The sequence below is a fragment of the Procambarus clarkii genome, chromosome 30, assembly GCF_040958095.1.
Source record: "Procambarus clarkii isolate CNS0578487 chromosome 30, FALCON_Pclarkii_2.0, whole genome shotgun sequence".
Lineage (NCBI taxonomy): Eukaryota > Metazoa > Arthropoda > Malacostraca > Decapoda > Cambaridae > Procambarus > Procambarus clarkii.
The window spans coordinates 13,493,400-13,510,501 of NC_091179.1; the positions used below are offsets into that span (position 1 = coordinate 13,493,400).

Below are 17,102 nucleotides of genomic sequence, written 5' to 3' on the forward strand. Positions count from 1 at the left end.
AATTATTATTCTCAACAATTATCGTCCACTACCACCACCAGGTGGTGGTAGTGGACCCCATAAACATCGTGTGACTTGTTGTATATATCCATCCTGTTTGCAGTAGGCTACATGCTAAACATGAACTCGCTCCAAACATTCGCTTTTGCCATATACATTTACAAAACCCTGTTCTTAAATGCAAACCCTGATCTAAAACTCTTCCTTGACTGATGTAATACAACCCATAATCACCACACCACAAATAAATCTATCTTTAATATCCCCCCAGAGTCAAACTTAATCTGTGTAAACACTCTATGCAAATAAAGGGACCTAGTCTATGAAACTCACTCCCTAACAACTTGAAAAGCTGTCCAACTTTTGATTTTTTCAAAAATAAAACCATAAACTACCAAACTTCATCTTCATAGTTTACTACCTAGTACTTTAAACTCGCACTATATCTTGTGCTACCCAATCCTCCAATATATGTCCCAAAGCCGTACGTCTTCACTATTGTAATCATGGCTATCAACTTATATCATGGTTGTTATATTGAACACATATTTTACTACATTATACATTGAATTATTCCTCAAATTATGCTACAATGTACCAGTTGATAACCTTCACATTTTACTTTAATGTACTTACTAATCTTTATCAAATTTTCTTACAATGTACCTGTTAATATTTTTCAATTTTCCGAGATTTTACCTACTTAACATTATGTGTGTATACCTAATTTTTTTATTAAAAAATTACAAATAAATGTTGATTAAGCACCTGCCCGAAACGCTATGCGTATAAGTGGCTTTACAAGAATGTAAAAACATCAATGCTCTGTACTTAAACCCAATATACCTTTTTGTATCTATATATAAATAAATAAATAAATATTTTGTTAACTTTTCAGTACAGAATAAGTTATTTTAGTAAAGACTGTATTCATCCATCAACACCTATCATCTTCGTTCACGACTTCACTACAATCTTAACTATAAAGCCTTAAAATCATCCAAATCCAAAGTACTAAACTAAGTAGCCATAGGTGGTACCTATACCATATGCGTACTATAAATCTTAATTATTATTTTTATTATTATTATTTATTATCAATTATTTACCTTTGCCTCAAGTCAACTACATTTTCTTCATTTTCTCTGAATATTGCTGTCCTCCTCGTGCTCAGAGGCAATCAGAGATCGTAAGCAATTCCCGCCTTACGAGCAAATGATTTACCTAAATTTGGAGCAGTCCAACAAGGTCTCTGTGCCGTCCTCTGTATTCCACAAGGCCTAATTACAGACCATTCCCAGGATGCACGAACTGCATAATAAATTATGCAGTAAATTGATTGCTTTGGTAATTATTAATGATTATTTTTTCACATATATTACCCAATATCTATCAGCTGTTTGAGGGTGGGGTGCAGAGTACATTATCTGAAAGGAAATGTGCCCATCTATTTCTGTCCCGTCCGGGATTCGATCCCAGAATTCTCGATTGTGCGTTGACAACGAATCCGTCTGTATTACCGGAATCCTAGCACAGCAAAGGGGGGGGGGGGGCACGTGGTGGTACAGAGTACATGTGCTGGTATTACTGTACAATATACCCATTCTGTGGGTGTTATGGTCCCCCTATTCCCATTTCGTGGGGGGTTGTGGACCCCCCATACCCATCCTGTAAACGGTAGTAGTCCCCATACCCATTCTGTGCTTGCTAGTGTAGTGTGCCCCATCATATACGTTTTCTATAATGCATAATGTACGATCCATTTTCTTTATTTTGTATATAGCGTATTCTATTGTATATATTATAATTTGACGCCAATTGAAATATTTACAGATAATAATTCATACAATAATTATTATAATTTACTAAGAACAACCAACATTTCTCAGAACTATACTACGAACCTTCAAGAGGATATAGCTGATCCATAATATTTGAAAAGGATAACAAAATATTACGCGAATTTCCAACCCGTCCTCGACTCGAGTCCATTACATCCAGCGGTCGACCCCACAGACGCATTCGCCAATTTTAACATGCTGTTCATTCAAAATAGTAATTTTCTCAAATATAAATTAATATTATAACATATTAGCATATTTAGCCATTGGTTAGGTAGGGAGTTTAGGTTGTGTTGGCGATTATTTGTATACTAGTATGTGGATGAAGCATTTATTTGACCCCAGGGTCAAACTTAATCTGTGTAAACACTCTATGCAAATTAAGGGACCTAGTCTATGGAACTCACTCCCTAGTGAATTGAAAAACTGTACAACTTTTGCCTTATTTAAAGCAAAACCAAAAAGTACCTATTTTCATCTTCTTAGTTTCCTACACTGAGCTTTAAATTTGCTCTGTACCTAGTGTTACCCAATCTCCTAATTTTTATTTAGTATCAAACAGCCTTATCATTGTGTTCATTGCTGTCTTCTTTTATGTGCTAGCCATATGCTGTATTGTGACTACCAATTTTTGTGAACTACCATTCAAGCTGTCTTTGCAATCAATCTTATATTGTTTCTGCTGTATTGTGCCTACCAATTTTTGTCAACTACCATTCAAGCTGTCATTGCAATCAATCTTAGCTACCTATGTGCTTTAATATACTGTACCTACAATTTTATCTCATCTTCTTTTTTTCATTCCATGTAACTGTTATCATTTTTTTTTGTCTATAAATTTTGCAAGTATTTACCTACTTAAAATTCCCTTAGATTAAGGACCTGCCCGAAACGCTGCGCGTACTAGTGGCTTTACAAGACTGTAATTACCATATTATGTATCCTCACATTCCCAATGTACCTTCTTGTATATGCATAAATAAATAAATAAATAAATTTACAGAGTTCTGGGTCGAACAAAATTCATCAGCAAAGCACTTGTTCGAGAAGACTAGTCTAGTGCCCTTAAGGAGATACCAACTTTAATTTACAAAAAAGCCTCCAGATCTTTAGCCCCTGCTATTGCATTGCTCTTTAACAAGTCACTTGAACTTTAAACCTTTCCAGATATTCTAAAAAAACCGAGAGTAACCCCTGTCCACAAATGTGGTGATCTCACTGATGTTAACAACTACAGACATATATCAATCCTGCCAAACTTGTCAAAAATATTTGAAAAACTATTCTACAAGCAGCTTTACTCTTATATATATTATATATATATTCCAAACACAATATACTTAGCTCTTGTCGATATGGCTTCAGACCCAAAAAACCACTAACGATGCACTTATTAGTATGATTAACTTGATACATGCAGCTCTTAATAAAAATGAGTTCCCTCTCGGGTTATTTGTGGACCTGCGTAAGGCTTTTGACACTGTCAACCACCAAAACCGTCTTCTTAAATTACATCATTATGGGGTCAGAGGTTACTTCCTGCAATACCTCAAATCTTACCTTACTGACAGCCTCCAGTATGTTTCTGTGAATAATTAAATTTCTCCCATCCTACCCATCAACATTGGTGTTCCTCAGGGCAGCATACTTCGCCCTCTCCTCTTTCTCATCTACATTAATGACCTTCCAAATGCCTCCCAACATCTCAAACCAATTCTATTTGCTGATGACACAACCTTCATTTATTCCAGTCCTGACCTCCTTGCTCTTAAAGGCACAGTGAATACTGAGCTAAATAAAGTCCATCTTTGGCTAACTGCCAACAAACTCACCCTCAACATTGACAAAACTTTCTGTATCTTGTTTGGCAATAAATCCTCAAATCAAATAAATCTCAGGATAAATAATACCCAAATTTGTAACAAAATTAATGGCAAATTCCTTGCCGTTCTCATTGACCACAAACTAAATTTCCAGGGACACATTCTAAATATATAACAAAACTTTAAAAAAACTGTTGGCATTCTAAGATCAGATATTATGTACCTCGCCCTGCCTTCCTGATGCTCTATTACTCTCTCATCTATCCTTATCTCAACTATGGTATTTGTGCTTGGGGTTCTACTACCCAAAATCATTTACGTCCTCTAATTAATCAACACAAAGCTGCTATTAGGACAATATCCAACTCTGGCCCCAGACATCACTCGGTACCCCTACTCAAATCTCTGAATATGTTAGATATTAAGTCACTGCGCATCCTCTCATGTGTATTATATATATATATATATATATATATATATATATATATATATATATATATATATATGCGAACAAGCCTGAATGGTCCCCAGGACATATGCAACTGAAAACTCACACCCCAGAAGTGACTCGAACCCATACTCCCAGAAGCAACGCATCTGGTATGTACAAGACGCCTTAATCCACTTGACCATCACGACCGGACAAAATGAGGTGATAGCCGAGGCTATTTGAACCACCCCACCGCCGGCACTCGGATAGTTATCTTGGGCATAGCATTTTACCAAATCACCTCATTCTTTGGGGCAACACGTGAGGAACACAAATGCGAACAAGCCTGAATGGTCCCCAGGACATATGCAACTGAAAACTCACACCCCAGAAGTGACTCGAACCCATACTCCCAGAAGCAACGCATCTGGTATGTACAAGACGCCTTAATCCACTTGACCATCACGACCGGACAAAATGAGGTGATAGCCGAGGCTATTTGAACCACCCCACCGCCGGCACTCGGATAGTTATCTTGGGCATAGCATTTTACCAAATCACCTCATTCTTTGGGGCAACACGTGAGGAACACAAATGCGAACAAGCCTGAATGGTCCCCAGGACATATGCAACTGAAAACTCACACCCCAGAAGTGACTCGAACCCATACTCCCAGAAGCAACGCATCTGGTATGTACAAGACGCCTTAATCCACTTGACCATCACGACCGGACAAAATGAGGTGATAGCCGAGGCTATTTGAACCACCCCACCGCCGGCACTCGGATAGTTATCTTGGGCATAGCATTTTACCAAATCACCTCATTCTTTGGGGCAACACGTGAGGAACACAAATGCGAACAAGCCTGAATGGTCCCCAGGACATATGCAACTGAAAACTCACACCCCAGAAGTGACTCGAACCCATACTCCCAGAAGCAACGCATCTGGTATGTACAAGACGCCTTAATCCACTTGACCATCACGACCGGACAAAATGTCCTGGGGACCATTCAGGCTTGTTCGCATTTGTGTTCCTCACGTGTTGCCCCAAAGAATGAGGTGATTTGGTAAAATGCTATGCCCAAGATAACTATCCGAGTGCCGGCGGTGGGGTGGTTCAAATAGCCTCGGCTATCACCTCATTTTGTCCAGTCGTGATGGTCAAGTGGATTAAGGCGTCTTGTACATACCAGATGCGTTGCTTCTGGGAGTATGGGTTCGAGTCACTTCTGGGGTGTGAGTTTTCAGTTGCATATGTCCTGGGGACCATTCAGGCTTGTTCGCATTTGTGTTCCTCACGTGTTGCCCCAAAGAATGAGGTGATTTGGTAAAATGCTATGCCCAAGATAACTATCCGAGTGCCGGCGGTGGGGTGGTTCAAATAGCCTCGGCTATCACCTCATTTTGTCCGGTCGTGATGGTCAAGTGGATTAAGGCGTCTTGTACATACCAGATGCGTTGCTTCTGGGAGTATGGGTTCGAGTCACTTCTGGGGTGTGAGTTTTCAGTTGCATATGTCCTGGGGACCATTCAGGCTTGTTCGCATTTGTGTTCCTCACGTGTTGCCCCAAAGAATGAGGTGATTTGGTAAAATGCTATGCCCAAGATAACTATCCGAGTGCCGGCGGTGGGGTGGTTCAAATAGCCTCGGCTATCACCTCATTTTGTCCGGTCGTGATGGTCAAGTGGATTAAGGCGTCTTGTACATACCAGATGCGTTGCTTCTGGGAGTATGGGTTCGAGTCACTTCTGGGGTGTGAGTTTTCAGTTGCATATGTCCTGGGGACCATTCAGGCTTGTTCGCATTTGTGTTCCTCACGTGTTGCCCCAAAGAATGAGGTGATTTGGTAAAATGCTATGCCCAAGATAACTATCCGAGTGCCGGCGGTGGGGTGGTTCAAATAGCCTCGGCTATCACCTCATTTTGTCCGGTCGTGATGGTCAAGTGGATTAAGGCGTCTTGTACATACCAGATGCGTTGCTTCTGGGAGTATGGGTTCGAGTCACTTCTGGGGTGTGAGTTTTCAGTTATATATATATATATATATATATAAAACGCTGAACTGTAATGCCAATCCTGACCTTAAAAGCTTCATTGAAGGTTGTAACAGAACCCATGTCCACCACACCAGAAACAAATACCTTTATGATATTCCAAGAGTTCGACTTAATCAAACTAGAAATGCTTTACAAATCAAGGGACCCACAATGTACAATGACCTTCCCAATCATGTTAAAGACTGTGCCTCTCTCAACCAGTTTAAGATAAAAACTAAGCACTACCTAATTAACTCCCTGTAACCTACCTTACACTTTTAATGTCAACCTATGTCTGTTATTTTTAAACAATGCTGTTTGTCGACCAATTTGTATTTTTGCATTTTTCTGCCATGTTCCCCCCTTTTTTATTTTTATATTTTCTCTACACACTTTATACTTTAATCTCAATTGGTATTAAGTTTTAGCCTTTTGTGTTTTTCCTGCCCGAAACGCTTTGCGTAATAGTGGCTTTAGCCATTGTATGTACTAGCTCTATCTATAAATTCATCAATTTTTGTATCACTCCTTGTATGTATGTATTTTACCTAAATAAACATTTGAATTTGAAGAGTTCAAACGTTATCAGTTATAAGTAAACCATTTTTCATTTATAAACAAATGTGGGTACATGGAATGGACTTCGGTCTTTATTTATGAGGCCGGGCCGAAACATTTAACCTGCTTAATTTAAGAAGAAACAATCTGATTTAACCATAATCCAGGATATAAAACAAAACAAGTAATGAAGCTGTACATTTAATGTAAGGTCTGTGCTATGGGTACATACAGCAAGGTCAGATTCACAACTTAGGAGTCCAGTCATGATGATGCTCACCTCTCAACTCCTTTGGACTTGAAGACCAATTCTCAAACCTTATATGACATTCACAAAATATTTAACCAAAAAATGAATAGTATTGAATTTATTTGAAAGAGCTCTTGACAAGACATAATGCACAGTAATAAATTAACAATAATAAATTTATTCCCTCATTCAACTTCCTTGTTAAATAATCAGAGGGGCTTCAATTTAAGTACTTCCCCATTGTCATATTAGGTTAGAAAATTTGTTACAAATTATTTATATATATATTTTGATGCTAAGAATGTCACCATTAACGAGTTTGGGGGGTAAGCAGTATCTGACGCCGACACCTGTAAACTTATGCGAGAAATTTTGACTAGAAGCATTAACGGCATCTGTGATGGAGAGTAGTGACGCCCCATGGTGACAGTCATAACTACAACAGCAGTTTTGACCCTTAGTGAAGACTAATAAGGTTTATACCAATAATTCTTTTCACTCAAAGACTATAAACCCTATTCAAGTGAGTTATCAGAAAAGCCATCAATTTTGTCAAGTGAAATTAGATATCAATGAGTATCATGTGATGTTTCAACAAAGCATTGCTTAATTTTATTTGAAAATTGAAGCCGGTCTCTTGAAACTGCAATAAAGTGCAGGAACTAAATGTGATGTCTGAAGAGTAATTTGGAGTCTTCATTGGGATTTCCAAAAAGCTGAGAGCCCTTTCATCTTCAGAGAAAATGAGGACATAAAAAATCACAGCTAATGTCATAGATCAGCAATTTTGACATTCTTGGCACTAAGGTTTAGAATTATAATCATAATAATTTGAAATAAAATCAACTATATTTAGAAGTTAACCTAAAAAATCAATGTTGCTGACCTGAACACAATATAAAAATATTTAAGAAATTTAAATATTTAATGTTATAACTTAGCTATAAAATATTTTTTTATAGTTTTGGAATGTAATGTAAGAAGACTACAAGGAAACCTAAAAAATAATATAAAAATAAGCTATAATGAAATTCATAGCCTAAGTAATCCTCACCATGGGACATAAAGAGTAATGGTGAACTTTGCCAGAGACCGATCAGCCCAGTACAATGATTAGCCAACACTATACTAATTATAACAATATAAACAGCTTTACCATTCAAAACTATATGCTCAAACCATTGGCAGTTTTCAGAGGGGGGGAACAACTTAAGAGTTCATGTATCACCTTAACACGGAATATTTTGCAATACTTATCTTTGGTATGATTTTGAGAAAAATAAATTATGTATGTTATCTAAAAAAAAAAATTTAATATACGCATTGGCAGAGTATGACAGACTGAATAATTAGGATTTTATTTATAACTTGAATACTGCACCATTGTTTCCCTATATGATGACTTACAAATGAGATCCAAGGCTCGCTACCTCAAGATTCCTAACAAATCGCATATAGGCATAAGAATTAAGGCTGGGATGAAATGCCAAGTTTGACCGAAGTTCCTGCTTGTCAGTACATACTTATGCTAAGTCTAGTAAAGAGTTCCATCATTGGATATCAGGGAATTGATTTCCATTTAGATATGCAAGTGGTCATCTTCAAACCCATTAGATCATCAATTATAGCTCCCCTATTGTTTTCTTATAGAATCCTAACCAATGGTAACTAAGATTAGGTAATGAACAGTAATTTATATGAATCATCAAATATTGTTCTTATATTTTAAATAATCTGAAATTCCCCTACACATGCTTATAGCACTGTAAGATTTTTTTTAAATTTTATGTATATTTTTAAAAATTACAAATTTGTATCTAAACAACTTATTAAACAATGTAACATTTTAATTTCTTCACGAGCACTGTGAAGCATTTCTTAACGTAAATTTCACCATGTGAAGCATGAAACAGAAACAATGCCTGTCAGAACCAATGTGTTATACAGTTCAGTGTTCATATTAATACAATTATATTTGTGTATGTTTATTATCATAAGCTTTCATGGCAAATATTCATAAACAAAAACAATTTGACTGTAGGGCAAACACACACACACACACACACAAACACTGTGGGGTGTTGTAATAAGTGTAGCAATATAGATCGGGATGATGGCGAGGGGGTCATCTGAATAATGACAACATTCAACAATCATGGAGATATGTGAATCTCTGGTCTGACTTGGCATTCCCTGCAAACATCATAACTCTGGCTTGCCTCTCATTCTCACATTTTCAATAAAAGCTAAACATAGAAACTAAAGTGTACCTTATAGTTCATGTTATAAACAATCTCACATTCTTAGCCTACTAGCAAGTGCTTCGTATAAGAAAAACCCACAGGAAATACTATACTGCGTAGCCTTGAGTAAAGTCCGGAAAGAGTTAAATAGCATCTAATGACAACTAACAAAAATAGTATGAGTATTGCGATTAAACATCTGGCTGAATTGACAACCTGTGGGTTTTCTCAATAGATTATATCTCAGATGTGCTGTTATGTATGATCTCACAACGAACGTGGGACCATTAATGTTGGCAGTAACTTGTATCATCAAAATTCGCAAGAAATTGTCCTAACAGCTCATCCTTGAGTTTTAAAATACCCATGAAGACGCACCACAAAATAGATACTATTGTCGTTAACTTAGTATTTGGATAAAGAGCAATCCATCTTCATGAATACCTCAATTGTAATTAGAACATGGCTAAGGAATTTGGGCACCTAGACTTTGCTTGGGGGATCTTTATCTTTTGGTCCCCCCCAAAAGGAATCAAAACGAGTGCGAGCTTTATCAAGTGCATCAGATACCGTCCTACCGGAAGACGGAGAAACAAGAGATGGAGGCTTTGACTCCTGAACTTCACCAACGGTTTGGGACTGAGGGTAGTAAGGGGCATCAGGTGCCTCGAGTACACGATATGGTGAGCCTTTTGGCCTTGAAGGAGGATCAATAGGCGCTTCAAGAACCCTATATGGTGATGGTTTGATTGGAGCCTCTGGTTTTGTGGGAGACTGGTCAGGAAGATCCTTGATATCTGATGGTGCTTCTGGGGCTTCTAACACATGATAACCTCCACTCTTTAACTGCTGAGGCTCCTTTGGAGCTTCAAGAACCTTGTATGTGCCGGATTTAGGAGAATTAGTAACAGGTATGGAGGGCTGGTCAAACATAAAAGAAGGATCATCAAGGCACCTTAGATTAGTGCCAGGGACGTTACGGACAGTGGCGGGCTTTGATTCAGGAGCACACACATCTTTGACTGGATCAGAAGACGGAAGGGGCACTTCGGGCTTGGTAGGAGATGGTGTTCCTGAGCTCTTGCCATTCATACCATTGAGGGAGCCAAACATGGACATTGTCATACAGTCAACCGCACCTGTAAGAACCACCACCCATGCAGTCAGATCTAGTTACAGTATATGAAAAGTGCAATTAGAAATACAGAAAAGTGCTTAAGTTACCAAAATAACCCTTCAAAATCTATTTTACCCAAAATTAAGAAAATCCAGAAAAGTTGAAATGTGCAAACTAAATATATTCTCTACTCATAAAAGTGTGCCTCAGAATCTAATGCATTTACAGAACTGAAGAATTGGAAAGTTGAGAATTCATGCCATTGACAGTTTGAGGACTATTTAACTTATCTATAGATGCACCATTTACAGAATGGAGACCATTAGTAGTCTCGGTAGAAAAAACTAGTCCACTATTTTCAGAAACATTTTGTTCAAGTAAATTGCTCTCATTAACATAATCAATATCAAAAGGGTTGTTGCTCCTGTTTAACACTCCTCCATTAACTCCTGGAGTATTGTAATTTAGGAGATTACTGCTGCTCTCCTCATTGAGCTTGTAAAACTTAGTTTGATAGTCAATGTCAATTGGGGAAGATACCCCAAAACATTCACTTTCAGTCTTAGAACTTGCAGCATCAGTCTGTGATTTTAAACTATCATGATGAAATGGCGCAACAGTTACCTCGGATTTACTCTCGGGAAAAGAAAATTGTTTGAAAGACAGCGAGGTTCTTTCCGTTTGGATAGGTTCACCGGGAAATTGAGAGGTATTCTCAAACAGTGAAGGACCTGTAATCTTCACTTGATAACTGTCCTGAAAACTGCTTTGTGATGCGAAAGGAAAGTCAGTGTCTGCATTTTGTGTATCCTTGTAATTATTTGTTTCTACAGTGAGGGTATTTCCTTCAAATGTTGATGAATCTGATAAATTCTGAATTTGATCAGGCATGTCATGTAACCTATCATGCATATCTGGTTCAATATCAAACATCATAGCATCTGAAAGTCTCTCTGATGTGCTATTCTTTTCAACTGCATCAAACTGCATACCATACAAAGCGACCTCGGTTGATTTAACTTTATTTTTATATGTTGGAGAGCCAGCATCACTTCCTTGAAAATCAGAAAGATTTTCTGACTCATCATTTTTATAATGGGAATTATTCTCATTTATCTCTCCAAATTCAAAGACATGAAAGTCTGACTCACTTGTTGCATGAACACTGATGGGAGATAATGTAGGACTTCTCATTTGAGCTACTAATTCAACAGGCTCTACTGGAAAAGTACTTGAGGAGATATGCGAAACAGCAGACCCTGGAATTACTGCGATGTCATCATCAACATTGTCCGTAAATGGATTATATCCTTTGAGCTCTGGTTCACTTAAAGAGTCGGAGGCATCTTGATGACTCTTAAAATGACTCTCAGTTAAAATGTGCTCAAAGGTTTTGTTTGATGATAATGATGATGATCTAGAAAAAGATGAGGGATTCCCTTCTTCGAGAAGATCCAAGTTGTTTTTAAGATCTTCAGCTTTCAAATGGCCATCAAATTCAAAAGCCTGAGCAGATGCAAGTTTTGTGGGAAATAACGATGAATCATCATCTGGGATACTGTCATAGTTAAAGGTGTTGTCAACAGTTTTTGGTTCTGTTGAAGAATATAACAATTCTGAATTTACAGATTCACTCTGAGACTCCAGACTATCATATTGATTCTTTGGTAGACTCATAAGATGATGTCCTGGAGTACTTCCTACATAATTTTCCAAGTCATTCTCAATTTTTTGAGAACTCACATTTCTATGCTCCCCTTCAAATTCTAAAGGTTCTCTCTCTTTGCCAAAATAGTTTTCTGAATCTTGAGTTTTCAATGAATCAGTTTCTTTGTTTTCTCTGTCCCCTGAAAGTACAAAATCTACAGCACTATCAGTTTCATTTTCAAAAACGAATGATCCTTCTGGATTTTCCGGTCTGTGATGAAGTAAAGTCAGCATATGGCCATCATCTGATTCAGTTTCAACTTCGTTAAATTCAAAGGTCTTCTTTTCTTCTAGCATTTCAGGCGAGGATATAGGTGCCTCTATTTCAATGTACTCTGTATGAAGCTCATTTGTAGGACTTTCTTGATTAATATTCGAAATGGAAAAAACTGCATCATTTAGTATTTCATTTGACAATGGAAGAACAACAAGATTTTCCTTTGGTTTCTGCATAGTGAAATCTGATGTAAAGTGTGATAAGGGATCATAACCTTTAATGGACAGTTCCACTTCTGTATCGTAATGATGCTCTTCTTCGGAATTGCTAAATTCATCTGCAATTTTTGAGCGAAAAGTTCTCGCCTCACTGTCCATACCTATCAAGTTATTATAGTGTGGAGATTGAGCAACGTTATTTTGGTCCCTGTCCAATGTAAATGATTCAGGCTCCATCGCTTGCTGCTCTTCTTCCATAAAAGATTCCAAGTCTTTAGAACTTTCCTTTATTACAGGATACTTTGTGGTGCTCTCATATTGTAGCTCAATCACAGACTTTTCCATGTTTTCTGGTTCTGTCTCTAAATTTGAGATGAGCTGATTCATAGGTTCACTCTCAGACACAGAGGATATCACAGAAACTACTACTCCCTTATTAGCAACTGGAAATTCTGAAATATTGTCAAATTTTAGAGCATCAACATTAGACTCTAGTGAATTTAGAGCTAATTCATTTGACTTCAAATCAGAAGAAAAAGAATTTGAAGGCTTTTCTAGATCCTCTTCAATTCCCGATAACGTAGAATAATTCTGATACATGTTAGATTTTTCTTTACTGAATTTATCAAGAGATGTCAGTTCTGTGTGCATATCAACTATCGGAGACAGAGAGCTCTCTTTCAAATTTGGTTCTTGAGAAATTATAGCTGTTGAGTTTATTCGAGGTTCTGAAAGTTCTTCAAATTTATTATCTGACAATGCAAATTCCGACATGTTTTCTGGTTTGAATTTAAGAGGGTATGACTCAAAATCTTGCTCTTCAACCTCATCAACTTTCAGTACTTCTGAAAGCTTTAGTTCATTCACATCAGATAATTCCTCTATTACTACAAAATCACTGCCAAAAGATTCAGCACTATTTTCTGGCACACTTTCTGATATGTAAGTTGGTCTAACCTCAGGAAGAGATTCTGTAAGAAATGAATCATGTTTAACTTCTTCCACATGCAATTCATTCTCTCTAAGTGAATCAAATTCTTGAGTGTTTGAATCTTTCTCATGTGTAAGATATGATGGTAGATTAATGTTTTCACTTTCATTCTGAAATTTGGGGTCCACAAGCTCAGTTGCTAAGGTAGAATGATCATTATAAGATAATATAGATGGCTCAACGTCATCTTGCAGAGATGATGGATACCTATTGACATGTGGTGTTGAATATTCGATGGAGTCTTTCTCTACAATAGAGGATAGTGAATTATCATTGGAATCATTTTCTTGGGTAGAACCTGGGTAATTGAAGATTGAATCATTCTCATGAAGAGGTGGTGAATGATTACTATCATGATAGGAAAATGGAGAGAATGCACTTTCAGAATTGGTTGGGGAATACACATCCTCATGTTCAGAAGGACTATGAGCCTCTTCATGCGCATGTGGGAAATGGGCATTCTTTGACAATGACAGTGGTAGAGTGATTCCCTCCTGTGAGGATTGGGAATGATCCTCCTGTAGAGATAAGGATTGTTCTTCAACTGTATTAAGTTGGAAAAGAGTATCCTTAGGTGTAGATGATGCTAGGGTATCTCCATAATCAGAAGACATATTAAGCACATCATGTGGAGCCATGGAAGGGACATTATAATAATGAGATGATTGAGAGTGAATATCCTCATGGACAGTTGTTGAATATGCATCCTTGTGTAGTGTTGATGCTGAGTGGATATCCTCTGCCTGCAAAATTGTGGAATGAGCCTCTTCTTCATGTACATAAGGGGACTGGGTATGGAGCTTTTCGTGTACAGACAGAGAACACTGCCTCTCATGTTCAGTTGAGGAATCTCTATCTTCATGTTCAGTTGAGGCAGGGACCTCTTCATGCTCAAGTGGGGCAAAGATCTCTTCATGTTTAAGTGGGGTAAAGACCTCTTCATGTTCAAGTGGGGCAGAGACCTCTTCGTGTTCAAGTGGGGCAGAGACCTCTTTGTGTTCAAGTGAGGCAGAGACCTCTTCGTGTTCAAGTGAGGCAGGGACCTCTTCATGTTCATGTGAGGCAAAGACCTCTTTGTGTTCAAGTGAGGCAAGGACCTCTTCATGTTCAAGTGAGGCAAAGATCTCTTTGTGTTCAAGTGAGACAGATACCTCTTTGTGTTCAAGTGAGGCAGGGACCTCTTCATGTTCATGTGAGGCAAAGACCTCTTTGTGTTCAAGTGAGGCAGGGACCTCTTCGTGTTCAAGTGAGGCAGAGACCTCTTCGTGTTCAAGTGAGGCAGAGACCTCTTCGTGTTCAAGTGAGGCAGAGACCTCTTTGTGTTCAAGTAAGGCAGAGACCTCTTCGTGTTCAAGTGAGGCAGAGACTTCTTCGTGTTCAAGTGAGGCAGAGACCTCTTTGTGTTCAAGTGAGGCAGAGACCTCTTCATGTTCAAGTGAGGCAGGGACCTCTTCATGTTCAAGTGAGGCAGAGACCTCTTCGTGTTCAAGTGAGGCAGAGACCTCTTCGTGTTCAAGTGGGGCAGGGACTTCTTCATGTTGAAGTGGGGCAAAGACCTCTTCGTGTTCAAGTGAGGCAAAGCCCTCTTCGTGTTCAAGTGGGGCAGGGACCTCTTCATGTTCAAGTGGGGCAGAGATCTCTTCGTGTTCAAATGAAGCAGAGACCTCTTCGTGTTCAAGTGAGGCAGGGACCTCTTCGTATTCAAGTGGGGCAAAGCTCTCTTTGTGTTCAAGAGAGGCAAGGACCTCTTCATGTTCAACTGTGGCAGGGACCTCTTCGTGCTCTAATGAGACAGGAACCTCTTCATGCTCAAGTGAGACAGGGACTTCTTCACATTTGTATGAGGCAGGGACCTCTTCACGTTCAAGTGAGGCATGGACCTCTTCACATTCAAGTGAGGAAAGCTCCTCTTCATCTTCAGTTGAGGCAGGAACCTCTTCATGTTCCTGTGAGGCAGGGATCTCCTGTTCAGATGAGCAATACATTTCTCCATGTGTAGATTGGTTGTATACCTGTTGAAGCTGGGAGTGAACATGCTTAAGTTCAGGTTGGAAATAAACATCTTCATTTGCATATAAAGAACTGACCTCATTTACAGATGGAGAACTGACCACATTTACAGATGGAAAACTGACCTCCTCATTTACAGTTGGAGAACTGACCTCCTCATTTACAGTTGGAGAACTGACCTCCTCATTTACAGATGAGAATTGAACATTTTCATGAACAGATGGGAAACAGGACTCGTTTATGGATGAAGAATGGAGCTCTTCTTGTGAAGATGGGAAAATGTTATCTTCATTTACTAATGTAAATTTAACTTCTTGTACAGATGGTGACTGGTTCTCTTCATGTACAGCCAGGAAAATTATCTCTTCATTTAGTGATGGTGAATGGACTTTGTGTGTGGATGGAGACTGGTCCTCATCTTGCATAGATGGGAGAATTGCCTCTTCATTTACAGATGAGAAATGGAGTTTTTGTGTGGCTAGGGATTGGTCCTCCTCGTGTACAGACAAGAAAATTACCTCTTCATTTACAGACGGAGTATGGATCTCTTCATTTACAGATGGAGTATGGATCTCTTCATTTACAGATGGAGTATGGATCTCTTCATGTAGTGAGTAGGAATGGATTTCTTTGTGTACAGATGCAGAAGAATAATGCTCTTCCTGCTCACCTGGGAATTGAAGTACATCATGTACAGTTGGAGAATTGGGGGCCTCTTCACGTTCATAAAGGCTCTTTTCATATACAGATGAGAAAATTATATCTTCATTTGCATATGGAGACTGGACCTCTTTGTCAATAGATTTGAAGTTTATTCCATGGTGAGATTGGGAATAATCCTTTTCATTTAAAGATGAAGAGTGGGTATCTGTAAATACAGATGGAAATTGACTATTTTCTTGAACATCCTGTTGTAGAGAAGATGAAGAATGAATATCCTCATGTAAGGAAGATGAAGTTGAAATACCATCTTGAGAAGTTAAGCTTGTATCATTTAGAGAAGATGGAGAATACTCATTGTCTTGCATGGAAGATGGGGAATGAGCACTATCATGCATGGAAGATGGCGAATGAGCACTATCATGCATGGAAGATGGCGAATGAGCACTATCATGCATGGAAGATGGGGAATGAGCACTATCATGCATAGATGATAAGGAATGAGTATCATTCAAAGAAGATGGAGAGGAATCATCATCGTGGGGAGAAGATGAAGAATTTATATCATGCAGAGATGACATGGAATGATTACCATCATGCAGAGAAGATGGGGAATGAATATAATCATGCAGAGATGAGGAATGAGCATCCCCATTCACAGAAGAAGAAGAAGAAGAAGAAGAAGAAGCAGTAGTAGTAGTATCTTCATGTAGTGATGATGGTGAATGAACAGCTGAATCATTTTCAGTAAGCGATAATGAAGAATGAGCATCACCATTATCATCATGCACAGGTGACTGGAAAAAAGTGTCAGCATCATTCTTGTAAAAAGGATCCGAAATAATTGGAGAATAATTTTCATGTGAAACAGATTCAAGAGAATTAAAAGATTTGCGTGCATGCAGAGATGCAGACCCATCTTGGAAATCAGAGGTAGTAAGAACAGAGGATGAATCTGCATCAGAAGTTGTGTCATAAGAGCCATCCCAAGAAGAAA

At 38.4% G+C, this 17,102-nt stretch overlaps 2 protein-coding genes across 31 annotated transcripts in view; both read right to left on the reverse strand.

The window, feature by feature from the left end:
* Positions 1 to 6,880: 6,880 nt before the first annotated feature.
* Positions 6,881 to 17,102, reverse strand: part of LOC123765573 (serine/arginine repetitive matrix protein 1) — a 779,721-nt gene continuing 769,499 nt past the window's right edge. For all 26 annotated transcript variants that reach the window (XM_069333893.1, XM_069333900.1, XM_069333897.1 and 23 more), the window contains one exon: positions 6,881 to 10,324. In XM_069333893.1, coding sequence (XP_069189994.1) covers positions 9,669 to 10,324 — 656 coding nt within the window. In that variant the 3' untranslated portion in view covers positions 6,881 to 9,668. The remainder of the gene's footprint in view (positions 10,325 to 17,102) is intronic.
* Positions 10,321 to 17,097, reverse strand: LOC138370079 (uro-adherence factor A-like). Of its 5 annotated transcripts, XM_069333891.1 has the most exons (3): positions 14,911 to 17,097; positions 14,668 to 14,748; positions 10,321 to 14,424 (listed from the first exon to the last, which is right to left on the reverse strand). In XM_069333891.1, the coding sequence occupies exons 1-3, from the start codon at positions 16,684 to 16,686 to the stop codon at positions 10,525 to 10,527; spliced, it is 5,757 nt and encodes a 1,918-aa protein (XP_069189992.1). In that variant the 5' UTR covers positions 16,687 to 17,097; the 3' UTR covers positions 10,321 to 10,524. The 5 variants fall into 5 exon arrangements, with proteins under 5 accessions (XP_069189992.1, XP_069189989.1, XP_069189991.1 ...); XM_069333888.1 differs by having other exon boundaries at positions 10,321 to 14,748; XM_069333890.1 differs by having other exon boundaries at positions 14,668 to 17,097.

Excerpts from the sequence above, each read along its gene's own strand:
- LOC138370079 (XM_069333887.1), bottom strand. The coding sequence starts at position 16,686 with ATGTCATCTCTGCATGATATAAATTCTTCATCTTCTCCCCACGATGAT.